At 40.1% G+C, this 27,192-nt stretch overlaps 1 protein-coding gene across 1 annotated transcript in view; it reads left to right on the top strand.

Moving 5' to 3' along the window:
- LOC124719777 (uncharacterized abhydrolase domain-containing protein DDB_G0269086-like) overlaps positions 1–26,456 on the top strand; it is a 53,645-nt gene extending 27,189 nt beyond the window's left edge. Inside the window, exon 2 of the mRNA XM_047244975.1 lies at positions 26,031–26,456. Within this exon, the coding sequence (XP_047100931.1) occupies positions 26,031–26,456 (426 nt within the window). The remainder of the gene's footprint in view (positions 1–26,030) is intronic.
- The last annotated feature ends 736 nt before the right edge of the window (positions 26,457–27,192 follow it).

Here is a 27,192-nt window from a genome sequence, read left to right as displayed (position 1 = left end):
ACTCATTTCCAAGGACGACACTGCTTGACTTGTGGGGCACATGGCAGAATGGATTGACATTTCTGACTTAAGGGGCTCTGGAAAGGCTCAAAATCATTAAAAGTTCAATTTTTACTTTTTTGCGTTTTCTGAATCTGCAGACTATTACCTTTTAATAGATATATAATTTATTCAATTCGGAAGACTACAACTATTTCTAAATTTTTTTTAAATGTGTTCTACATGGGTGTGACCCACTGTGGCGCTGTTAAACTGCTGTCAAATGGTGTTATTATTAAAGTCCGTGTTCATCAGGTACATTTTAGTGATGTGAGATAAAGTATGTGTTGTGGCTAACCTGTGATGGTTCAACATATATCGCTGGTGTGATTGTCGATTGTTTCATGTTTATTTACTCTGTTGTTATCTCGAAAATATTCGTAATTAATTCTGTTTCTTGAGTCTCTGTTTTGTTGAAGTATAATAATGAGTTAAAGTAAAGTTATTAGAAATCCTCTGAAGGCTTTTAAGAAAAGGAGAAATGTTGGAAAGCCAAAGGTATGTGTTATTACTGTTAACAATAAAGACGATAACCAAGTGAGTGAACCTAACCTCTCAAGTACACCTGCCCATAGCAGTCAAAGTGGGAAAGAAAATACTTCACAGAAGAAGCTTGGTTCAATGAGTAAAAACTATGAATGTTTTATGGGCGAATCGGATGTGAATGAAAAATTTGATATGTCGGTTCTCAAAGGAATTTTTTGAAACTGTGTAAGATGTATTCATTGTAGTGAAGTTGGTCTGGAACTCTCCATAATAAAGCATGTAGGACTTGCTAGTGAAATACAACTGAAATGTGATAAGTGTTCATACATGACCACCTTTTGGAACAGTGTTGCAGTAACTGCAACTGAAGAAAATGGTAGCAAAATCTACGAACACAACATTAGATTTGTTTATTCCTTGCGTTCAGTTGGTAAGGGTGCTACTGCAGGTGCAATTTTCTGTGGCATCATGAATCTTCCAAATCCCCCAACCAAGCTTACGACCTATAATAAATTAATAGGGTCTAAAGTAGAAGATGTCTGTATAGAATCTATGAAGAACGCTGTGGAAGAGGCAGTAATGGAAAATAATGGTAACAGAGATTTGACTGCAGCGTTCGATGGTACCTGGCATAAACGGGGACACACATCTCTTCATGGTGTAGTATCTCCCACCAGTACGTATACAGGGAAAGTTTTAGATGTAGCAGTAATATCAAAGTATTGTAGATGTCCACAAAAATATAAAGGTACACATGAAAATAATTGCAAAGCTAACTATAGTGGCAGTAGTGGAGGAATGGAAATGGCTGGTGTTGCCAGTATATTCCAGCGTTCTGAGGTGTGTGATAAAGTTCGATATGTTAATTACCTTGGTGATGGTGATTCTAAATGTTTGAAACATGTTCAAGGACTGAAGCCCTATGGTAATGATATTGTAGTGCAGAAATTTGAGTTTATTGGACACGTACAGAAGCGAATGGGAACAAGACTTCGGCGACTGAAAGCTTCGTACAAAAAACAAAAACTCAGTGATGGTAATGGGTTGGATGGGAAGGGAAGGTTAACTGACAGTGTAATTGACAAAATACAGAACTATTATGGAATGGCTATTAGGCAAAATACACAAAGTGTCGACGAAATGAAGGAGGCTGTTTGGGCTCTTTTTTTTTCATACTTCTTCAACCGATGAAAATCCCCAACATAGCTTGTGTCCCAAAGAAGAAGACAGTTGGTGTAAATATAACAAAGGATTGCTAACTGGTGAAGTGTACACTCATAAGCATAGTCTGCCTCATGCAATAATGGAGGTGATAAAACCTATTTTCAGAGACTTAGCAGCACCTGAACTGTTGAAAAAGTGTATTCATGGAAAAACTCAAGACCCCCAATGAAAGTGTAAATAGTGTTATATGGTCGAGAATCCCCAAGACTGTATTTGTTGGAATAGAAACACTTCACTTTGGTGTGTATGATGCTGTTGCGACTTTCAATGATGGCAACATTGTAAGGTGCAAGGTATTTGGAAATATGGGAATGAAGATAGGTTCTAACATGGTACGAGCGATGCTTGCTTTAGACAAGGAACACCTTCGGGCTGCAGACAGGGCTGTAAAGAGTCTAGAAATACAAGCAAGAGTAAAACGGGGGAGGAACAAAAGGAAGCTGGAGGAGGAGTTTGCAGAGGATGAAGATAATCCATCCTATGGACCTGGAATGCACTAAAAAGTTAATCCAATCTTTGTTGCTCGATTCCCAAAACTTTTATTTTCTCATACTAATTACATGTTTCTAAGGATCTTCCAAACATATTTGTTTCAAACTTTCAGTAAATGTTACACAGTACCTTCTGGATAATTTAACACAGCCTTTTTCCAAAAAACTGTATACTTTTGAATATATAAATAAAAAATTGCAAAAAAATGTTGTGAATTTTCATTACAATTGAAAAAAAAATCATCTTTAATAACTGAACTAAAATTTTGTAAAATCCCTGTGTTAAGTTGTAGCCCATATTCCAATAAATAATCTGTAAAAAGTTCAACTTCCTACCTCAAATACTTTGTGAGGAAAGATGTAATTTATAAGCGTTACTTTAACATTGCAAGTATAGGGCTTTCCGGAGCCCCTTAAGGCTGTCGCGAATGGCAGGTACATAGAAAAGTTTTGGACATCTAGCTAGCCAGTTCTTTCCCACAGCAGTGGCGACAAGTCCCAGTGGTGGCCCTTGTGGCACTTTCTGAATAGCTCAGTAAGTGATGGGCTGCCTCTGCTATCATGTGTGTTGCATGTATTCTCTGTGAGCAATTCAGTATTCATCATTGCCAAGTGTTAGCACTAGACTATTGACAACATCCGAATTCCTGTGATTCCAATCACCATGACACCCTCCACAGTTGGGCGACCCTTTCTGGTGGGCCTAGTCCAGCTACTTACCTGGCGCGATACATGAGATGGATGTACATGGAGGCAGCTAGTGCTGCTCTACTCTCTGGCCTGTGGCACTACGTGTGGACGTCGAGACAAGAGCACATGGGATGGCTTCAAATGGCTCTGAGCATTATGGGACTTAACTTCTGAGCTCATCAGTCCCCTAGAACTTAGAACTACTTAAACCTAACTAACCTAAGGACATCACACACATCCATACCCAAGGCAGGATTCGAACCTCCGACTGTATCGGTCGCGTGGTTCCAGATTGTAGCGCCTACAACCGCTCTGCCACACCGGCCGGCCACACGGGATATTCAGTGATCTCTGACACCTAACTGTGGCAACAACTACTACTAGGGAATGGAACATAATTTAAGCTTACTGTATCTCAGTACAGTTCAGTAGACTTTGTCTTTCAGCAGAAAGATGGTAGTGGTGTTCATTGTTGTAACTATCTTTCCGATGGTAGGCCCTTCCTCCTCCTTCTTCGTCCTGGTACAACTGAGAGAACCAACTTAGGGATTATACAGAGCTTTAAAAACCCAGTAGCAACATCAAACTACTGATTGATCAATTTATTGTTTCCAATAGTGGTACTGTGAGTACACACACCAGTCCAACCCCTTCGCAGATTGTTTAAGGGCATAGCATATAATTGAGCTGAAATTCGAAATTGGCAGCTACCTCCAACATAATAGACTTCCTACCAAACGACCTAACTGTGCCATTATTCGCCAACGGGAGGCAAGGGGAAAAATCCATTAGGGTTTGGAAACTGGGCAGTTGTGGGATTGAGTTCTGACAAATATACCAATTGTAGCACCCACCAATAGGATGCAAGGAAAAAGAGTATCGATTTAACAAAAGTATCAATTTTATTAATTAATCAAGCAAACTTATGAAGTGAGGGAATGCTTCCAAAATGTCCACAGCCAGTGTTTACTGGGTATCTACTGCTTTGTTCAGGGCAAAGATGGGTTTAGTGTGGCACGTGACAGATGCTACCTACTTCTTCTCGAATGTCTTTGTTTGATGTGCTACAGGTTTCCATAGCAGTGGAAGTGTGAGAACAAAGGTAAGTGCCGAATACCAACGCCAGTCTGTTGAGTGACGAAGGGCACAGGGGAGGCGGATTGAAGATAGGAGGGGTGCGAAGGACATGTTGGTCTGTGTGTGTTTGCATACATTGGTTCACACAAACAAGAACCACTCACTTGAGTCAGAGAGAGGGAGAGAGAGGCAGGAAGTGAGGCTTGTATCAAATTTCAAAGGTATGCTGCTACCCGATGCTTTGTTTTCAGAGGCTTAGGGTGGTCCCACAACGGTGGTATAGTCTGACAAGTGGCATGTGCAATGCCGTACGATAGATTTGGTAGTCAGAATGTGATCGAGACTCATTTTTTCGCCAGATTTGTTTAGGGGTGATCTGTGATGGTGTACCTACTTGTGGTGAGTTATCATGATGGTATTCCTTGCATGATCAGAATAGAAAGAGCCGCAATTGTTTAAATATTCCATATTGGCTTGTGACTGACAAATTACTTAAATAAACAGCTTTCCATACACTGCAGTCAATTTCCTGCCTTTAAATAAATAAAAAATTGTATTCCAAACACTGCCTTGGATCTCATAAATTGTTTAAATAAACAATATTCTACATATTGCCTTGCCTGCCAAAAATTGTATAAACAATACTCCACACACCTCAATCAATTTCCCACTAAATACTTTAAATAAATAAATCTATTCCACACACCACCTTGTATCCCATAAATTGTTTAAATAAACAATATTCCACACATTGTCCTGTCTACTAGAAATTGTTAAAACAGTATTTCATACACTGCAGTCCATTTCCCACCAAATAGCCAATCAATCAATATTTCCAGATGGGGGAAGGCAGTATCCACCAACAAAACCTTTGCACACAAAAGGTTCACAATTTAGGCAATTAAACAAACTGAGAGATTGGAAGGGGGCTATTTGAATAACTCAGATCTGACCTGAAGCAGCTCGCATTCAATGGCAGAATAGCGGGAGGGGAAAAGTGGCATAGGACTGAACAATAGGTTAACAGGAGGTGAGAGGGTGGCAAAAAGTGCACTCGTAGCAGGAAAGGGGAGGGATGGAGAGGCAGTAGGAGGGAGTGGGGTGGTAATTAAACACACTGAGAGAGTGGAAGGGAGCTATTTGAATAACTCAGGTCTGAACTGAAGCAGCTCATGTTCAATGACAGAATACCGGGAGGGGAAAAGTGGCATAGAACTGAACAGTAGGTTAAGGGGAGGTGAGAGGGCGGCAAAAAGTGCACTCATATCAGGAAAGAGGAGGGAGGGAGAGGCAGTAGGAGGGAGTGGCGTGAGGTGGGGATTGTCCACGGGGGAAGGTGACATGTAATTGCTGGACAGGGTAATAGTTACACTTTCCACACCAACAGCTCTGCACAGACTGTGCTTTTCCGCCAGTTTTTTTTCTCAGTAGGGAGGGAGAATTGGGAGAGGGGAGGGCTAGAGATTTCCCCAAAGGAGATAATTAATTGATAATTTTAATTAATTAGCCAATTAATTTGATATCAAATGTGTGCTTGCATTGGTGATGGGGAGGGGGGAAGGGTTGGAGATTTCCCAGAGGCATGAGGGAGGAGAAGGGTGATGGTCATCAGTCCCCTAGAACTTAGAACTACTTAAATCTAACTAACCTAAGGACATCACACAACACCCAGTCATCACGATGGGCGGTGGTGGGGGTGTCAAAGAAGCACATATTACCCCTCAGCAATAATAAATTAACCCCCAGGGAGTCATAGATCAGTCAACTTTGCCAATGAATGAATGAATGAATGAATGAATGAATGAATGAATGCATACCCCTAAATGCATGGAAACTGCCCAAACAAAATGTGTAAGAACATAGTTTATCCCACTACTGACAGGCTGTCTTCTGAAGTACTTATGTCTATCACTCTTTCCTGGAATGTTCCTGATGATACTCTTGTCTCTGCTGAACACAGACTGTCAAGGAAAGTTAATAGGTTCTATTACTTAAGAAGTCTTTGAGCCACTCACGTATCTGAGAACCTATTCCGTGTGCTTGTACCTTTGTTAACAGTCTGCAGTAGTGCACTGCATCAAATGCCATTCAGAAATTTAGGAATATGGAATCTGCCCATGGCCCTGGAACCTGGTTTGAGGCTATCACTTAAGAAAAGGGCTACCTGAGTTTCATGTTTCATGCTAGCAATGCTTTGTAAATCCACACTGATTTGTGGACAAGAGCTTTTTTATCTCAAGGAAAAAAATTATATTTGAACTGAGAATATGTTGAAGAATTCTGCAGTAAACGAATGTTAAGGATATTGGACTGTTATTTTGTGGGCCCATTCTTTTACCTTTTTTATATAGAGGAGACACTTGCACTGTTTTCAGTCACTTGGTACATTGGGCTGGACAAGACATTCTCAATAAATACAAGCTAAGCAAGGGGTCAGTACTGTAAAGTATGCTTTGTAAAACTGCATTGGGATTCTATCTGGACCTGGTGTCATATATGTTTTCAACTCTTTCAGTATGCCAGGGATGCCTATTACTGTGTTCTTCATATGGGAATCTGTGTAATAGTACAATTTCAGTGTGAAAGATTTTGTAAACCATTTTCGCTAGCTTCTGTTGCCACACCAGACTGGTCAACAAGTGAGTGGACAGAAGCCTTCGATCTGCTTAATGATTTTACATAGGACCGAATCTTCTTGGGTCCTTATCAAGATCTTTTACAAAGGTATGATGGTGATAGCTGTTTTACGCTTCACATACTGATGCTTTCACAGATGCACATATCTCAATTAACTAACTTTTGCCTATCATCATTTCTATTTTCTCTTTTGAAAGTAGAGTGCAACAGTCTTTTGCTTCCTCAGCATTTTATGAATTTTCTTATTAAACTATGGTGGAGCTTTTCCACCCTCAATGCACTTATTTAGCACATACTTCTCCAAAGTGTGATTTACAGTCCGTTTAAACTTTGCCCATAATTCCTCTACATCCATTCTATTTGAGCTAAATGACGTCCATTCATTGCCTAATTGGGATGCTAACAGTTACCTGCTCTTTCTAGCAAAAATAGTCTTCCTGTATTCTTGATTCATTTATTGTCCTTATTAATCATCATTTCTGTGATAATATCATGATCACTAATCCCTGTCTCTATACTGACACCATCGAGAAGGTCAAGCCTGTTTGTAGCTAAGGTCTAAAATATTTCCATTATCTAACTATCTGTTCACAAGAGTTATCAGAAAACATGTCCAACTGCCTCTCTGTATCCCTGCAATGAGTCTATAGACATCCCAGGTCATGCTCAATAGGATGAATCCATCTCCAACCAGCATTGCACAATCTGGTATTTCCACACTTGAATGACACTAATACTGCCGTGGTGGAATGGAGTTGCCAGTGAACCCTTGCAACCATTAGGTTCATCTCAGCTAGACTTGTTATGTGCATACAGATGGGTTCACACTCAAATTCGACCTCAGTTGGGGTAATATTTTTGTCAACTGCAATAAACACTTCTCTTCCCCCCTCTCCATGGCATTTAATCTGTCTCTTCAATATATCTTCCATCATCCACTAAATATATGAGAGCCTTCTACTTTGCATCTCAGCCAGTTCTCCACCATGAGAATAATTTGAGCACAATAAATTGCCTCAAGGGCACTAAATTCAGGAACCTCATTATGGGTAATTCAATTATTTACTGACAAAATTTTGACAGTCAAAGGGTCTTTACTCTGAACATGGTCTTATTTTGCTATTGCGTGTCCACTAGATACTGTGCATCAGTGTGCTCTTTACGTAATCACTGTGGTACATAAAATACAGTTTCTAATATTCTCTCTGTAAGTTTGAGCTTGTTTTTGTTTACAAAACAAAGAGCACCCACTAATCAAAGATATCATTGATTTGCTACCGAAAAAATCTAAAATAGTGAAGAAAATTACATGTAGGCAACATAAAATTAAAAAGCTGTAGGAAGGGATGTGGTCAAGAAATTGATTTGTAGTTAACAGGAAACCCATGGGAATTTGGACAACAGAAACGCCGGCCGGTGTGGCCGAGCGGTTCTAGGTGCTTCAGTCTGGAACCTCACTATTGCTATGGTTGTAGGGTCGAATCCCGCCTCAGCCATGGATGTGTGTGATGTCCTTAGGTTAGTTATATTTAAGTAGTCCTAAGTTCTAGAGGACTGATGACCTCAGATGTTAAGTCCCATAGTGCTCAGAGCCATTTGAACCATTTGAACAACAGAAACCAAACAACAGCCTCCCTTCACATTGGAACTAAAGAAGAAAATAAACCAGAAGTCCATTAAGCCCTAATTACATAAATCTTGAAAAAAAAAATTGCTATCAACATCTTCAATTTACCTATGTAGGTGAATTATACTCCACAATACTGACAAATGAGAAAACAGCAACTTCAATGAAAAGCTACCACAACTGCTTTCAAAAAGGTTATTTGACTTACATAGCTAAAATAAACTACCATGAATAAACAATATAAACTAACTAACCAAATTAAGTACTATAAATTCATGTACAATATCATTAACTTATATTACCACTCATGGTTAAAATAAAATCCATGATGTTTACTAAAAGCAAGTCTAATCCTTCATTATAAAAAATCATAAAATAAATCGATTTCAACAATGTACTTATCAACAAAAAACACTGTTGTCCAAAGAATTTAAACTAACAAAGAAAGAAAAGAAAAGAATAAAATTCAGAAATTTACTCAGTAAGCAAATATACCTGTAAAAAAAGACCAAATAAAATCCCTACTTTCTCACAAAAACCCACCCTCCTTACACCACATGCCATCCACCAACCAACATCTGTTCCCCAATACCAAATACAAACAAAGCAAGAATTAATTCAAATTATTCAGACACTCTTTTCACAATAAACAAACAGAACAAAATCATAAAAATTAGCTCTCATCTTCTCCCATCCAAAAGGGTCCCTTCCAACTCTCTCTGAACAGAAACACACAAAAACTGCACTTATGTCCAAATTGTAAGTAAAACTCACAAACTCAACATGTAGAAACCTCACATTTTCTCTCAACTAATAATCGAATGTGAACAACACAACAGTTTTGAAAACATTTAAATTTAGATATAGAGAGCACCAAAAATTATGTACACCATCCGGACATGATGTCACATAGTATAACAACAGCATGTTGTTAGTCAGAGCTCATGCCTGGTATCAAACTCCTTCAGGTGACCTCAGGTTTGAATCTATCCACATCATGTATATGTAATATGGACCCAAATCCGCCAAAATATTATTCACACTATGTTTCATACAAATTCCTATGATAATTTTTCATATACTGATTGCAATAGTTCGCTTCTCTTCCAGAAACCATACTAATTAAAAGCAATGTCTAATTTAAAATCCTACCAAAGCACACTAAAGAGCTCTTGACTGAGGCAATCAGTCATTATAGACACTTTGACACATGCAAAGAAAGATCAGAATCCAGACTTCATAATAACATATTTTCATTTTCCTGAAACTAATGAATTTGAAAGTTAATTAGTATTAAAGTTTTCATCCACCAAAAATTACAGTTGCCTTCAGTGAACTTATACCCATTTAATTACCAAGTTTGCCACTATACTTCTGTTTCCTTATGGTTTTTGCACCAAATGGCACTTCATTAATTAATTAAGCCATTAATTATGACTCTACATTAACTATAGTAATTTGCTATGTTACAAATGTACTTGTAAATTAGTAATTCCCAGTACAGACAAATACAATAGTTCTGTGGGTAATCTTTTGTATTATATTAACTCACTATATATACTGTAAACTAAATTCTTTTCTAAACATAAAGCTCATATAGTCTAGTAAATTTCAGCTTAGTAGTTTTATAAATGAGTATGTAGTTTCTGATATCCAATAGGATCCATATACAAGTCCTTAATAATGCACCCCACCCGAAAGTGTACAGTACACAACCTACATTGCCATGAAAGTCTGTTATTGATCATCATCATGCAATAGCTTGTATTACCTTTTATGGCTTCTTTGATTCAAACTGGGAGTAAATTTCATTTTGGATGCCGCTTTGTCAACAACCTGGAATTTTATGCACTTGTGTATTATGTCAAGAAATGTAGAGTGTTCACTGACTCTAAATGGACTTTCTATTTAAAAGTGCAAAATGCACTGTGACTGTCTTGCCCCTGTCATACTTATTAGGAGGAGGTTGAAATTAACTGCATGTGAACAACATTTTATGTGAGGGCTGAAAGTGGTTATTGTGTTACTAAGAGTGGAAATAAAAGTGGAACAAGTGAAATCATTTCAAAAATGTGTTGTTTACATCATTGCAGAAGTTAGCATAAAGATGATTTACAGCAATTAATGATCTTCTATTGATGAATCACCAAGTGTAAACTAGAAACCACAGGTAAAGTAAGCTTTCACTGTCTCTTCAAACTTATTTTTGAAATTTTTTAAATTACCAACAAACATCATATGTTAATACAGAAACCACAATTTCTATTTCATAGCATATACATATTGTAACAATGCACTACTTGCATCTGTTTCCTTTTTCAAGTTCCGTTAGATTCCTTATATTCATTAAAAGTTAGCCTTCATTCTTATACAGCACATTAAAGTTGTCATTGAAAGAAGCATGACACATCAAAATAAAGCCACATCAATGCCAATGGACCAATTTAAAGTGATATAACCCAGTGACAGTTGCCCTTATATCACAGCTATTTGTGAAAATTTTGCGTAAAAAGGTATGTAATAAAAAAAGTTAAAATAATTTTTCCAGAATTTTTTGATCAGAAATACAGATAAAAAGCCATTTTGACATGTGGATCATTTTCACAAATTGGCATCAAGAGACAAGGAGACTTGTGTGTTTCTAAGTACTATAGCTTTCTTAGTTATGAATAAATTTTATTCAGTTTGGTGTCACTGTAAAAATTGAAGAATAAAATATAACATAAAAGTATTAAAATGCTGGAATTATGCATACAAATCTATAATAAAAGTCGTTTGTAAAGACTTATTTTTGCAAATTTCAGGAATATTTTTCATCCATATAACTAGTTTCACCATCTTCATATTCAGTGGGGAGTTAATATACATAAATTTACTAAACATTAATTTTAAACACTTCCCTCCATCACATTTTATGCACAGCGCTGTGAAATGTAATGTATAACAAAAAATCCTCCCCCATGATACTCACCATGAGTGGGGTGGCCTGCATGCTCCAGCAATAGACAGCCAGACTGTAGGCACAATCGCAATGGGGATGTTTGCTAAGACACCAGACAAACGTTTGGTTCCTGAAGAGGGGCAGCAGCCTTTTCAGTAGTTTCAGCAGCTACAGTCTGATCTGCCCTTGTAACATCTGGAACTGCGTGACCGCTACAGTCGCAGGTTCGAATCCTGCCTCGGGCATGGATGTGTGTGATGTCCTTAGGTTAGTTAGGTTTAAGTAGTTCTAAGTTTTAGGGGACTAATGACCTCAGATGTTCAGTCACATAGTGCTCAGAGCCATTTGAACCTTGTAACATCAACCAAAACAGCCTTGCTGAGCAGGTACTGCGAATAGCTGAAAGCAAGGAGAAACTGCAGCTGTAATTTTTCCCAATAGCACACAGCCCTGTCATATGGTTAAATGATGACAGCATCCTCTGGGAAAATATTCCAGAGGTACAATAGTTCCCCATTTGGATCTCCCACTGCTCATTGTCATAAGGAAAAAACAGATCTTCTATGGATAGCAGTGCGGAATGTTAGATCATTTAATTGGGCAGATAGGTTAGAAAATTAGAAAAAGGAAATAGATTGGTTGAAGGCAGTGGAAATTAGTGGAATTAGAGGAATTTGGTGGCAGGATGAACAGGACTTCTGGTCAGGTAAATACAGGGTTGTAAATACAAAATTAAATATGGGTAATGCAGGTCTAGGTTTAATAATGAATAAGAAAATAGGAGTTCAGGTAAGCTAAGATGAACAGCAAAGTGAATGTATTATTGTGGCCAGGATAGACATGAAGCTCATACCCACGACAGTAGTACAAGTTTGTGTGTAGCTACTAGCTCTGTATATGATGAAGAGCTTGATGAAATGTATGACGAGATAAAAGAAATTTATTCAGACAGTTAAGGGAGACGAAAATTTAACAGTGATGGAGGACTGAAATTCGACAGTAAGAAAAGGAAGAGAATGAAAAACAGAAGATGAATATGGATTGGGACAATTGAATGAAAGAGGTAGCTGCCTGGTAGACTTTTCCACAGAGCATAAATTAATCAACACTGCACTTCATTTAAGAATCATAAAACAAGGTTGTATATTTGGAATAGCCTTAGAAACAGACTGATTATTTAATGACAAAAACAAAAGTTTAGCAACCACACTTTAAATTGTAAGACATTTTCAGGGGTAGACTCCAACCACACTTTATTAGTTCTGAATGGTAACTTAAAATTGAAGAAATGGGGAAAGGGTAGGAATTGAGGAGACTGGAGCTGGATAAGATGAAAGAACCAGAGGTTGATGACACTTTCACAGTGTGTATTAGGTAACAGTTGACTAAAACAGGGGAAATGAATACAGTGGAAAACGAATGGGTAGTTTCAAGAGATGAAATAGTGAATGCTGCAAAGGTTCAAATAGGTAAAGAGACAAAGCCCAGTAAAAATCCTTGAATAACTCAAGAGACAGAGAATTTAACTGATGAAAGGAGAAAATTTGAACTGCTGCAAATGAAGCAGGGAAAGGGAATGCAAACGTTTAAAAAATCGAATTGACAGTAAGTGCTTGTGGCTAAGCAGGAATAGCTAGATTACAAATGTGAGTATGTAGAAGTATATTTCACCAGGGGAAATATAGATACTACCTACAGGAAAATTAAGGAGGCCTTTGGGGAAAAGAGAAGCAGCTGCATGAATATCAAGAGCTTAAGTGGAAAACCAATCCTAAGCAAAGAAAGGAAAACCAAAAGGTGGAAGGAGTATATGAAGGTTTATACAAAGGAGGTGTTCTTGAAGGCAATATTATAGAAAGGGAAGTGGACGTTCATGAAGAAGAGATTGGAGATATGGCACTGAAAGGAGAATTTGACAGAGCTCTGAAAGATCTAAGTCAAAACAAGGCCCTGCGAGTAGACAATATTCCATCAGAGCTACTGACAGCTTTGAGTGAGCCACCTATGACAAAACTCTTCCATCTGGTGTGCAAGATACCCTCAGACTTCAAAAAGAATGTAATAATTTCAATTACTAACACAAATTCTTCACAGAAGAATGGAAAAATTGGTAGAAGCCTACCTTGGGGAAGATCAGTTTGGAATCTAGAGAAATGCAGGAACATGCAAGGCAATAAAGACCCTACGACTTATAGAAGATAAGTTAAGACATAGAGAAAGCTTTAACCATTTTAACTGGAATACTCACTCTTAAATTCTGAAGATAGCAGGGGTACATTACAGGGAGTGAGGGGCTTTGAACAGCTAGTACAGAAACCAGATGGTAGTTATAAGACTAGAGGGGCATCAAAGGGAAGCAGTGGTTGAGGAGGGAGTGAGACAGGGCTGTAGCCTATCCCGGATGTTATTCAATCTGAACATTGAAAAACAGTAAAGAAAACAAAAGAAAAATTTGGAGTAGGGATTAAAGTTCATAGAAGACAAATAAAAACTTCGAGGTTTGCTGATGACATCGTAATTCTGTCAGAAACAGCAAAGAACTTGGAGGAGCAGCTGAATGGAATGGACACTGCCTTCAAAGGAGGATATCAGATTAACATCAACAAAAGTAAACAACGCTGATGGAATGTAGTAGAATTAAATCAATTGATGTTAAGGGAATTAGATTAGGAAACATGACACTTAAAGTAGCAAATGAACTTTGGTATTTGGGCAACAAAATAACTGAGCATGGCCGAAGTAGAGAGGGTAGAAAATGTAGACTAGAAAACAGGAGAAGCATTTCTGAAGAAGAGTAATTTATTAACATCAAATATAGATTTATGTGTTAGAATCACTTTTCTGAAAGTATATATCTGGAGTGTAGCCAAGCATGGAAGCTGAATGTGGATGAACAGTTTAGACAAGAAGAGAACAGAAGTGTTTGAAATGTGGAGCTACAGAAGAATGTTGATGATTATATGGGAAGATCACATAACTAATGAAGAGGTATTGAATAGAACAGCAGAGAGAAGAATTTTGTGGCACAACTTGACCAAAATAAGGGATCAGTTGATAGCAGACATTCTGAGATATAAAGGGACCACCAATTTAGTATTGCAGGGATGTGGAGGGAGGGAGATAAATATGTTACAGGAAGACCAAGGGATGAATAGAGGTTCAGAAGATATAGGTTGCAGCAGTTATTTGGAGATGGAAAGGCTCACACAGGATAAAATAGCATAGAGAACTGCATCAAATCAGTCTTCAGACTGAAGATCACAACAACCAACAACAAAAATTTTCTGGATTTTGATTATATTTCATTATACTTACTTTCAGCCACGTGACTGAACTATGTTTATTTGCTCAGAATACTGCAGACAGAAATTAATGAAACAATGGTAGGAAATACAAGGAAACCATATACTGCTGAGCCAGACATGGTTGATATATAATTTTTTCCTCTGTTTTTATGCAAATAATGCTTCTGTAGCCCATCACTGTAGTTCTAGGCCTCTGGAAAACAGGGAATCAAATAAAAGCAGTCACTTGGGTTGTAGCATAATGGTGGACACTATAATCATGAGTGCGTTAGCTCTTAAAATATAAAAGTAAACAGTGAAATATATGTGTCGGGCACAGAAATCGCAGTATTTATGTAATCTTAGGTGATCATGCATCACAAAAATAGTGGAAGGAAGGAAAGCTGAAACAGTAAAACATAGCAGAACAAATCAAGATGCCAAGTGGCAACACTTAACATGAAAATGCAGGGAATGTAGATAAAATTGTGAAAATAGGTGAGAAATATGTACTAATTTGAACAAATCAGTGTGTTAAAAAGTGTACTTCTTTCCATTGTAATGACAGAAAAAACAGATACAGAAACTAGTGTGACACTGGGAAATTACAATTAAGAGAGAGTGTGCAGTGACCACATTGTATTTTGACCAGCCAAAAACATGATCAATAATAAATTTTAGCTGCTGCTATTGCAGGAAACAAGTCACAAAAGGTATTATGTGTATAAAATGTGAAGTGGTATAATATTAAGGTTGTGGTGACACTAGCCCAAGCCAAAAGTTCTGGATTTGTAGGAATTGTTATGAAAGAGATTTTAGTCTTCAATCTGAAACAAGTGGACTTCTTTACAGTTACTTAATGAGCTAAAGAACTTAAAAGCAAATATGATATGGTGGGGAAGAATAAGAAATATTGAAATGCAGAATTCAAAAGGCTGAAAGAATCTATATTCACACAGAAGAGAAAAGAGGAAAAAAATCAGAGTTAAACCATGTAAACTTGAAAACTACAGAGATGACAGTATTAAAATACCGACCATTCCCAGACTCCAAAACCAAAATGTACATCTCGATTAGAAGAAAAGAAGTAAAACAAAACTCCAAATGAAAGAATAAATTATTTCTACAAACTTATGGAGGTGTGAAACAAGTAACGTATAAAAAAATAACAAGATGATCATAGGCCAAAACATCGAGAAATCATAAAAATTGCAAAAATGTCCTTCTAGGAAACAATACAAAGTAGTTGTGACACAAAAATATGTGCAGACAGCCACGACAGAAAACTTGCTAAAACTTTATTGTATCAAGAAGATGTAAAGATGAAGTAGTAAAGAACTATCTCATGAATGATCCAGGTACACTGTCAATTCTATTAATAGCAGGATCAAATGGAAATGAGCGTATGGCATCATTGGCCAGGAGGCCTCATCTGGGGAAGTTCGGCCGCCAAGTGCAAGTCTTATTTCAGTTGATGCCACATTGGGCATCTTGCACACCGATGATGAGGATGAAATGATGATGAGGACAACACAACACCCAGTCCCTGAGTGGAGAAAATCTCCAACACAGCCAGGAATCAAACCCGGGCCCACTTGCATGGGAGGCGAGCATGTTACCATCCAGCTAAGCAGAAGGACAGCAGGATCAAATGACATCTACCACAACGAACTTGACAAAGCCACTCACTGTTTACATGAGACACTGTGTGGCTTAATAAACATCAAGTAACTGTATGCACATTCCTAAAACATACAACCTTCATTTTTTGGTCATGAATGAAGAAATGAAGAAAGTAGTTAATTTATACAGAAAAATCTGCTAGAAATTCCCCAACACATAATTCCTCATGATGGATGATATGGACAGAGAACACTATACAAGATATGGCACACACTTAAATGGAAAGCAAAAGTCTTTCATAAGTAAAAAAATTGCATATTTAATAAACAGCTATCATTTTGTGTCCCAGCATACAGATACCAAGACATTACATCAAACTACCGAGAAGGCCTCAAAATGCCAGAAAATACCTACAGAACTTTGTTGACTGTCTCCCTACCTCACATGGAACAGCTAACACACTGTTCACAGATGGCAAATTAAACGCAGAAGATAGGGAATACTCGATTGACCATTGATGTCTTTACCACACCAAAAACCCTATTTTAGCATAGCCAACATATCGACCAAAACATTGATCATAGCTCCAGCAGAAATACAAATAGCACGCAAACCATTACACTGACCACATCCAGTAGAATCAGTGGGACAACCATAGGAAAAAAAGCGTTTTGGGTGGGAGCAAACTAAAAATTGAATAATAAAATTAACACCATTCAAGACAAAGAACACTGCAAAAAACATCGAAATTGCTAAAACATAAAATCCAAGAAAACCATACAAAACACATCATAAGTTCACAGTATATAAATAAAATCATATCTGTATGGGGTCAGTAAAGTCTCTCAAACTGTGTCTTTTCATTTGTATGAGTACCTGCACCTGGGTTTCAGGCTGCATCCCCCATTTATGTTAGATGCTTAGATGCTATTCCAGAACATGGAGAGCCTTGGCAGTTCTGTTAGTGCATAAGAGGAATTTAAAACAGACTGGGGTGGCAGTGAGAGTCTGGATCGAGGAGGGAGGTATGCCAGGGTAATCCATGTAGTCATGTGAAACACTGTGCCAAGGTGGCTAAGTGACTAATGCACCTCTCCAATAAGAAAGAGACCCAGGTTCGATTCCCAGCCTTGGTAAAAAATTTTCACTCGCTGCTTCAGTCTATATACATAATATCATATCTGTACGAGACCTGTACAGGATGGCAGCCAGTCAAGGAGTGATTAGGGAATCGGCTGTAAAAATTTATTTCAAAGGCCCCAGTCAAATCTTTACAAGTCTTCTCCCAGAGCAACTTCTGCTGTGCCTACATGACACAAGTTGCTTGCCTTTCAGAACTATGACAGTTCTGTCTGGTTGAAGCTGGTGAAAAGAGACATCTTGGGCCCTCTGATGAAACTGCTAGCAAATTCACGTCATCGGTTTTAGTTAGTAACATGTTTGGGATACAGGTCATGTATGTGGACACTGGAAGGTCCTCCAGAGCAGAACACGGTTGCTTCCCCCTCTTGTGATCTGGACCTCGACTAGAACAGACGCCTTTCTTGAGAGGCCGATCCTCTGTCTCTGCACCCCATGGCCAATCACCAACATAAATTAATATGAACCTTACCTTCCTAGGTGTGCCCTTTGTATTCCATACACAGAAATATATTTTCTTTATTTGATGTAATTTCCTGTTTTGCCATTTAACCCTGGATACTCACTCAGAAGTCCTGACCACTCAACCTCCAGTACATTATGGTCATAACCCGTATGCAACAACCTTGTCTCTCTCCCTGCAGATGTCAGTATCGTGATTCGTTCTCACTGTTCAGTCCATGGGGCAAACGTTTACTTTTGATTCATGTATGATATTGTGTGGTCGGTCAGTATTCGCCGCTGTTATTCTGCTGTGAGCTGAGCCTACCAACCTGCATGTTGCAGCTCGTTGTCTACAATGCTGCACCAAATGCTGCGTTTGCACATACTAGCGCTGGGACAAAGGGGACAAAGTCTACTGTGCCGCCTCACTGCCTCCCACAGCATGCCGCACTAATTAATGCATACTGAGCACGCTGAGCCACACACGTGGGTGCTGCATGTGGGGTGACCCCAATTGACGGTCGCAGATGGCCCAGGTTCTCATTCACTGCCCTTTAACCCTGAGCCTGGCATCGACACATGGAAAAAAAAAATGCGAGACACATTCATACCATTCACCTTGTTCATCAAGCTCAATGGCGCGCTACCCAAGTCCAACGCCACTCCTCTGCCGTTGTCACCACCCAGAGGCACCGTCCCACGTTCTTTGCCAGTAAGACTACTGCAGCCTTCTCCATTAGTGTCATGGACTCAATGGCCAGGCCGCGTACTTCTGCTGACCATGATGCTGCCATGTGGTTGTCATGTGTGTATGGTCCTCAGCCGCCACTGGCATCGCCACCGTATTCTTTGTGTAACGACATGACGAGTGTACTGTAAGCATTGCAGCCATGTCTTCAGAGAAGAGAGTGAATAAGGACTCCCCGATCAGTAAATTATAGTGTAAATTTAGGATCTTATACAAAAAATGGCTCTGAACACTATGGGACTTAACTTCTGAGGTCATCAGTCTCCTATAACTTAGAACTACTTAAACCTAACCTAAGGACATCACACACATCCATGCCCGAGGCAGGATTCGAACCTGCGACCATAGCGGTCGCGCGGTTCCAGACTGTAGCGCCTAGAACCGCTCGGCCACTCCGGCCGCCGGATCTTATACAGTTATTGCCTTTTGTCTGGACATGTCTTTACTTACAAGAACGATCTGGACATTAAACTTTTGTGAGTATAGTTATTAGTAGTAGGACAACCTATGTTCTGGCATGTTTTGTTAGTGCAGGCTGCATGCATTCGGGTGCAAAATTGTTTGATTTATGACCCCTTCCCCTCCCCTTAACCCATTGTTCTCTTAACTGATTTATGACTGCCTGCGGATAATCTGTCCTTCCAAGAACCCCTCCCCCCCCCCCCCCCACACCTCTCCCTCCCCTCAATCTCCCCATTTCCCTCCCCTTGCTGATACAAGTACACTTTCAGACCTCAGTTATTCAAATTGCTCCTTCCACTCTATCAGTTTGATTGACTAATTAATGAAACTAATTGATAAATTAATTAACCCCTCCACTCACACCCTCACACCCCCACTCCCCTCTCCTCTACTCCCCCTGGAAATTGGCAGGAAAAACACTCATTTAACTGGCTATTTGATGGGAAATCGACTGCAGTGTATGGAATATTGTTTAAAAAATTTCTGGTAGACAAGCCAATGTGTGGTATATTGTCTATTGAAAGAATTTATAGGATAGAAAGCAGTTTGTGGAACATAGCTTATATTTATTTAAAGAAATTGTTGGGTAATTGACTGCAATGTACAGAATACATATTTCAATATTTTGAGGTCGATAAGGCAGTATGGAATATTTCAACAACTGCAGAGCATTTTTAGTCTGATTGCACAAGGAATACCATCATGAAATACTCATCATATGTAATTACACTGTTCAAAATCTTCCGATCATGAAGCATGCACTGTTCGCCTTCCACAAGAGAGCACCACGTGCCAGCTGCCTCACATATTCCTGCACACACAGGCTGGGAGACAGACCTGCACACAGTCAATACTGAAAGTCATGCTAATCTCCAAACAAAGCATCAGGTATTTACATCCAGGTATTTACATCAAGGAATGAGTTGAACTTGACATCCATTCATGGGTTATTTCTCTTTGTGTGCCTATGGACACATTGGCAAAGGCCCCCACAGATTCCTCATTCAAAGAAAAAGAACATGTCAGGATTGGTCAATAATTTGATGCTGATCCGAGAATATGTGGTCATACACAGCCCAGAAATTTCTCAAAAACGTTTGCAAGTGAGTGAATGTCTATGTCCATGTAAAGCCACACACACTCTTCTAAAGTGGAGATGTTGAATTCCCTCCAGACATTCACGCAATGCTAATAGTCTGCAACCAATTTGACATCACCTGTAAGGTTGCTGGAGAATGCAGTTAATTCAGGTATTCTGGTTTCGTTGAGTTTTGCCATACTATCCAGATACTCGCATGGAAAAACCCTCCTCCTAGTGAAAAGATGGGACCTTTTCCTTGTTGGGAAATGCAGCTCAAGTTATGTACATATCCTCCTGAGGTACAGTTTCAGCGAGTTTATGGAGTGGTGTCTGCATAAAATGTAACATGACGAGGAAGTGGAGCATAACACTTGTTTCGTCATTTGGAGAAAGAAATATATTTTCTGACACTCTCAGGCAGGACACTGACCTGATCTTTCTTCATGCCGAAATCAGTCAAGTGCTCAACGAGAAAGTGAGCATCATACCCGCTTAAATTATGGAAGAAAACGGGTATATGCCTTGGTAACAGGTACTTTAAATTACACGTATTGTGAAATGAGCCATGGGACTTCCCTGTAAGATAACAGTGGTTCCTACAAGCAGTTTCTGCTTTTTTATCTAACGGTTATCCACAAATATGACAGTCAATGGTGTTATTGGTCAAATTTTAATCCTCCTTCAATTTGGTCATGGGTACATTGTTGTTGTAAAGCTTAACAAACTCCCTTGAAATTTTTCGACCTCAGTGCTCAGCCAAACTGTAGGATTGTCCCCAACATACAATTTGTAGCGGTTAAGACTTGAATCATAGAACGATGCAATTTGGCATGTTGCTGCATATGATATGTGTTTTTCTCTAAAGGCAGTATTTGAGGCTGTAAAGTCACCTTCACAGTTGATCACAGGAACGAGAAGGCATTCAGAGTCGGTGTACACCACAAACTGGCACTGCCGTCATCATACACAAAGACAAGGAACACACGAACATCAAGCTCCCTGCACTTGAGAGACTAGAAGCCACAGTTGTCAGGGTCAAGTTCAATGCAGGCAGCACCACACTGATAATGCTGTACAACTCTCCTAAAATCATAGTAACATACGATACCAGCAGAGATCTCAACATAGAACAGGGGGGAGGGGGGGGGGGGAGAGGAGGGGGGGGAGGAGGGGAGGGGGTTGGAAGAATCTCTGCTGGAGATCTAAACACAAAACACCCCAACTGGAATTGACGAATATGTACCTACAATGGCAAGAAACTATACGAATATGCACTAGGCCAAACCTACATTGTACTTGGGCTGGACATTCCCATGTACATGCCAGCACAAGCCCAACTCAGGCCAGATGTGTTTGATATAGCCCTCATCAACAGCATCACATGCATGCTCAAGATTATGGTTGAAAACTATCTGCACTCAGACCACATGCCTGTAATACTACACACAGAAGAAACACTACATGATACAGAATCACGCAGAATACTGAACTACAAGTACACGAATTGGACCCTGTTCAAGAAAACACTTGACGGTCGTTTTCCAGACACTCATGAAATTATCAACACACAACAAATTGATGAGGTGGTGGAGGCTCTTACTACTGCTGTCCGAGACACGATGACTCACGCCATTCCACACACAACACGAAAACAACACTCGACGGCCCTGCCCCAGGAAATCCTTATTTCAATGAGGAACTGCCTCACGAGATATTGGCAGTGTTCCAGGAGCCTGTTCTATAAACTGCACACCAACAGACTCCAGGGTATAATACAGGAGAAAATACAAACATTTCGAAATGAGCAATGGGGGCAGAAACTCGTAGGGGTACATACCACACATTGTGGCATGTGGAAACTAGCCAGACACTTCACTAGGGAGAAACATTACATTTCTACTCTACAAGGACAAGACGGCCTTCTCCACCAAGGGGAAGGCAGAGCTTATGGCCACAGCACTGGCTGCATCTTTCATGCCGATTCTGGCTCCTTCAGATCCAGTATTCACACTTGAAATGGACCAGGAGGTTACAAGACTTGTAGACCAGCCTATGCATGATGACATCTGACGTACTAGTACAAACGAAATTACTTGGGCTATCAAGCACACCAATACTAGGAAAGCCCCTATGCCCAATGGGATTCTAAACCATGTCCTCCAGGAGTTCATGGATAGAGCTGTAGAACACCTTGCACACATAAAAAATGCCAGCTTAAAACACCAAAACTTCTCTGACTTTTGAAAGGCGGCCAAGGTCCTGATGTTCAGGAAGCCAGGGAAGGGCCACTCCCTCCCACAAAATTACTGACCCATCAGTCTGCTGTGCTCACTCAGTGCGACTGTTGAGAAGGTATTGCTAAAATGCATCACTAGGCACTGCATCGGCAATGAAACCCTAAGGCTGGAGCAATTCATGTTTAGGAACCACCACTCAACAACACAACTTCTCTGCATAGTCGAACATATAACACACAGCTACAACACAAACAAAGGAACAGAGGCCATGTTCCTGGACATTGAAGAAGTTTCTGACCGTCTCTGGCACAATGGCCTTATACGCAAATTAAGCGATGTTGGTTTCCCTGACGGACTCACACATCTCATACACTCATCTCTCATGAACAGCTGTTTTAACACTGACGTGCAGAGAAAACAATTGACACAATGTGGTATCCAAGCAGGAGTACCCCAGGAAAGCATTCTGGGGTTCATCTTGTTCAATTTCTACATTAATGACCTTCCAGTACAATGTTAGCGATCTATGAAGATGACATGGGCATCTTTGCACAAGATTGGAAACCGTCAAACATAAATTCCCGAATATAGACGGCACTCAGAACTTCTGAGCCTTGGTTGGAATGATGGTGTACTAAAGTAAATGTTGACAAGCATAAAGCAGTTCTGTTCACACACAAACTAAAGCTACTGCACAAACATCAACACTGTCGACAGGTAACACTACATGCATGCTCAATAAATTTCTGAGAGAAAGTCAGACATCTCGGTGTCTGGCTGGGCCTTAAACTTACATGGGGGAACTACAATGAATTCATTAGCAACAGAGCCCACACAAGACTCAAACAACTCTACCCAGAGCTCAACAGGGAAAGTAAACTGAATAGGAGGGTGTTGAGGTCCATATACATGACACTGATTAGACCTCTGATGATGTGCACAGCTCCCATCTGGGGATATGAAGCTTCTACACACCTACAGATCATACAGAAAAAAGTACTACGTGTCATAGCAATGCTACACACTACACATACACTTGAGAGCTTCACAATGAATACCACCTTGAAACCCTCAAGGAAGTATTCAAAAAACACACCACATGACTATACAGGAACTCGAGGAACTCGAACAATCCTTTCATCCTTACTCTGGGGAACTATGATCACAACCATAGGCGAAAGCATAAGTGGCGAAAGACTCTACTAGCTAGGGCATAACCACCTATGGTTAGCTAACATACACCCACAAATGACAACATCAGTGAGCCCCTGCATGTCAGCAACATTGACTGGATATGATAGCTGCTATTAAAGCCAACCGACAGGCTACAGTATGGAAACCAACAAGCTTGCACACTAATGCACAAACAAACTGCCAACACTACCCTACACTGTGAATCTGATATATGACCTATCAGACACAAAACTATGATGAACCTAACTGTTACAGGTATGCTGATGCTGACCGAGAAGCCAACAATGGCACCCAGCAGCAGCTGCCGAGTAACACCACAGCACAATGTCATAGGTTTCTACCTACATGATACCCACTGCTAACAAAGCCTACCCTTGCAGGGCCTGTCATAGACAGCAAGAAAACCACTAGTGTCTGTACAACCTGACCCAACTATCACAGAGGTTTTTTTCCCTTGGCTCTTGCCCTGGCACATATTTCCCTCTGCCTTTCAAACCATTACCCTTCGTCCAACTATTGACCCAATCTATCTACAAATGAGTGTGACCACACTTTAGTGAAAACTAACCCTTAAGCAAAGGTGGCACTAGACCTTTTGCATCCCCTGTATCCACAAAGGGCTGTAGTGTGGATTGCTGCAAACCAAGACTCTTGAAGGGTAATGCAGTAACCATTGCTCAGAGTCGCCTTGCCTAGTCACTGTAAGCACGTACTCCTTGGAATGCATGGGGAGTTTTCAGCTCAGGCAACAACAGTGCAAACCTGTGTGGTAAGAAGGCTACTTTGCAGGTACTTGACAACCCACCCCACAATGGGTTGGCTACTGTGCTCTACTGTGCTGGGTTTTGGGTGTATTACTGTATTAAAGGGCACAGTGCAAAGATGGAGCACACACTGCATTGGGTGACCTTCCCTGCATGATCCGCACTTATGTAGAATTTTGAAAATTGGTGGCTGGTCAAACCCAACAGTTGGGACCATGTGTTTATTTGATGAAAAGTTGTAGAATATGCTGGAAGTGGAAACTCAAGGCCCAATCATAAACAACGTCCAAGCAGTGTAGGTAGCAAGATAACTGTCTGGTAGAGAAGCAGAGGGAGAAAGGGATTGTGGAAATATAAGCAAGCAGCATAGAAAGGAAGTAATGCTACAAAGGCCTGGGCCCCGTGGTAGCCACAATGTACTCAAAGAAGAGTTGTGACCCCCACTGGGGGGAAGCCGCAAGGAGGAATTTGGCCTGTTGTTGACTAGAAGATAATTTTGTATTCACTATCATTACCCAATCTCCACACGTGTTTGCATGTTTCAAGGAAGCTAAGGTTTTTGACACGCCAGATTTAAATCAGCCATACTACCAAATACCCCTATGAGAGTCGTCCAAGGTCTTAACTACATTTAGCACAGATTGGAACTTATATGAATTTCATTGATTTCCATTCGGCCTTTCAGCAGATGCTGCAGTATTGTAACAACTCCTGAACCAAGTCTTCAATGGGATTAAAATTGAATTTCTGTCTCATTACCGAGATAGCAGCATAGAAAGGAAGTAATGCTACAAAGGCCTGGGCCCCGTGGTAGCCACAATGTACTCAAAGAAGAGTTGTGACCCCCACTGGGGGGAAGCCGCAAGGAGGAATTTGGCCTGTTGTTGACTAGAAGATAATTTTGTATTCACTATCATTACCCAATCTCCACACGTGTTTGCATGTTTCAAGGAAGCTAAGGTTTTTGACACGCCAGATTTAAATCAGCCATACTACCAAATACCCCTATGAGAGTCGTCCAAGGTCTTAACTACATTTAGCACAGATTGGAACTTATATGAATTTCATTGATTTCCATTCGGCCTTTCAGCAGATGCTGCAGTATTGTAACAACTCCTGAACCAAGTCTTCAATGGGATTAAAATTGAATTTCTGTCTCATTACCGAGATAAGATGGTAGTACATCTACAAAAGACCATTTCTGACATCTTGAGATAGTTTCCGAGAGGTTACACAAGGCTAGCCTTACAGTCAATCCTGACAAGGTGAGGTTAGCTTGTCCCTCGATACAGTTTCTTGAGCATGTGGTATGTGCAGAGGGTCCCACTATAGATAGTGCAAAAATTAGGGCGATTACGAAATTTCTTATGTCCTGTATGCGAAGCAGGTGGCAAGATTTACAGGCACGGCTAGCTTTTTTACTAAATTCATTCGTAGGTTTGCCCAAAAGGCAGCCTCCTTGAATGCTTTGAGGAAAAAAAAGTGAAATTTCAGTGAGGTGAGGCTCAAGATGCTGATTCCTTGCTGTCAAAGAGGCCTTGGCGGCATCCCCAGTCTTGGCACTGTCAGATTTTGATAAAACACGTATCATTCAGACTGATGCATCAAGGCAGCTATAGTGGCTGTCCTCCAACATGAACATTGTGAAGGGTTAGTTCAGTTACCTTTGCTTCGTGTTCACTTAACCACTTGGAGCAACATTATTCTTCTTATGATCTTGAAGCATTAGCAGTCTTATGTTTGAACTGAAGACTAATAATCAGGACCTTACTTGAATGCCAAGGCACCCTAGAAGAACTGGGCGGATAGCTTGATTGCTGACATGAATATCTGCTTTCCAGTTCAGGATAATACTCGTCAAGAGTGTGGACAATATGGCCACAGATGCCTTAAGTCGAATGATTGACAATCAGGACCAGAATGAACAAGTTCCGGAGGGAGATGGGAAGTTGCCTTATGAGATCAATGCAATACTAGCTGAGTATCCCATACTGGTTTACAGAATTGAGACTTATCAAAATCGGGATTCAGAGATAGAGCTGGTGATTAACAAGGGCAAGGAGAGCTGCACCTACCTATTGAAGAAAGAACATTTTCATTGTCAAAAGTGGGGTGAAACTCAGGCAAGAATTGTGGATCCAGCTGCTGCAGCAATTTCTCCTTTACACTACTTTCATGTGTCCCCAATAGGTGGCACCCCGGACTGTTTAAAACTAGGGAGAAAGTTGAGGAACATTTTGTTTGGGCAGGTGTGGACAAGAACATAAGAATTTTTGTCAGGAAATGTAAAGAGTGTGCTTCTAGTCAGCCTGCACAGAATACCTTGTCTAGATATATGGTCCCACATCCTATGGAACAAATATTTGTGCCAGCCAGAGTGGCCAAGTGGTTCTAGGTGCTACAGTCTGGAACCGCGCAACCGCTATGGTCGCAGGTTTGAATCCTGCCTCGGGCATGGATGTGTGTGATGTCCTTAGGTTACTTAGGTTTAAGTAGTTCTAAGTTCTAGGGGACTGATGAAATCAGAAGTTAAGTCCCATAGTGCTCAGAGCCATTTCAACCATTTGAATAAAATATTTCTAAATTTTGTGGGTCCATTGCCATGTCTAAGAAAGGAAATTTATCTATATATTTGTCAATATGGACACTGTCTCCAGGTTTACCTGGTTAATAACTAACAGAATGGCTACTGCAATGGCGGCAATAGAGGCTCTGATAGCTATATTCGGGGTGTTTGGTCTTAGTTGAATCATGGAGTATTTGATAATGCTACAACTTTCACCTCCAAGGAATTTAATAATTTTTTGTTTGCTATGGGGGGGGGGGAGACATCACCAGACTATGCCATACTATCCCAATCCCTCTCTCTTTTGCTGAAAGGGTCAACCAAATTCTCCAAGCTGCCCATAACATTTACCATCAGGAGATTCAGTCAAAGTGAAATAAAACCTTGAGATGGTTAGCCTATGCCTTTAATACAGCAAGACATGAGAGCCATTTGAA

This window comes from Schistocerca piceifrons, chromosome 11 (genome assembly GCF_021461385.2).
Source record: "Schistocerca piceifrons isolate TAMUIC-IGC-003096 chromosome 11, iqSchPice1.1, whole genome shotgun sequence".
Lineage (NCBI taxonomy): Eukaryota > Metazoa > Arthropoda > Insecta > Orthoptera > Acrididae > Schistocerca > Schistocerca piceifrons.
The sequence above is the reverse complement of the archived record's forward strand: the minus strand, read 5'-3'. Positions and strand labels throughout refer to the sequence as shown.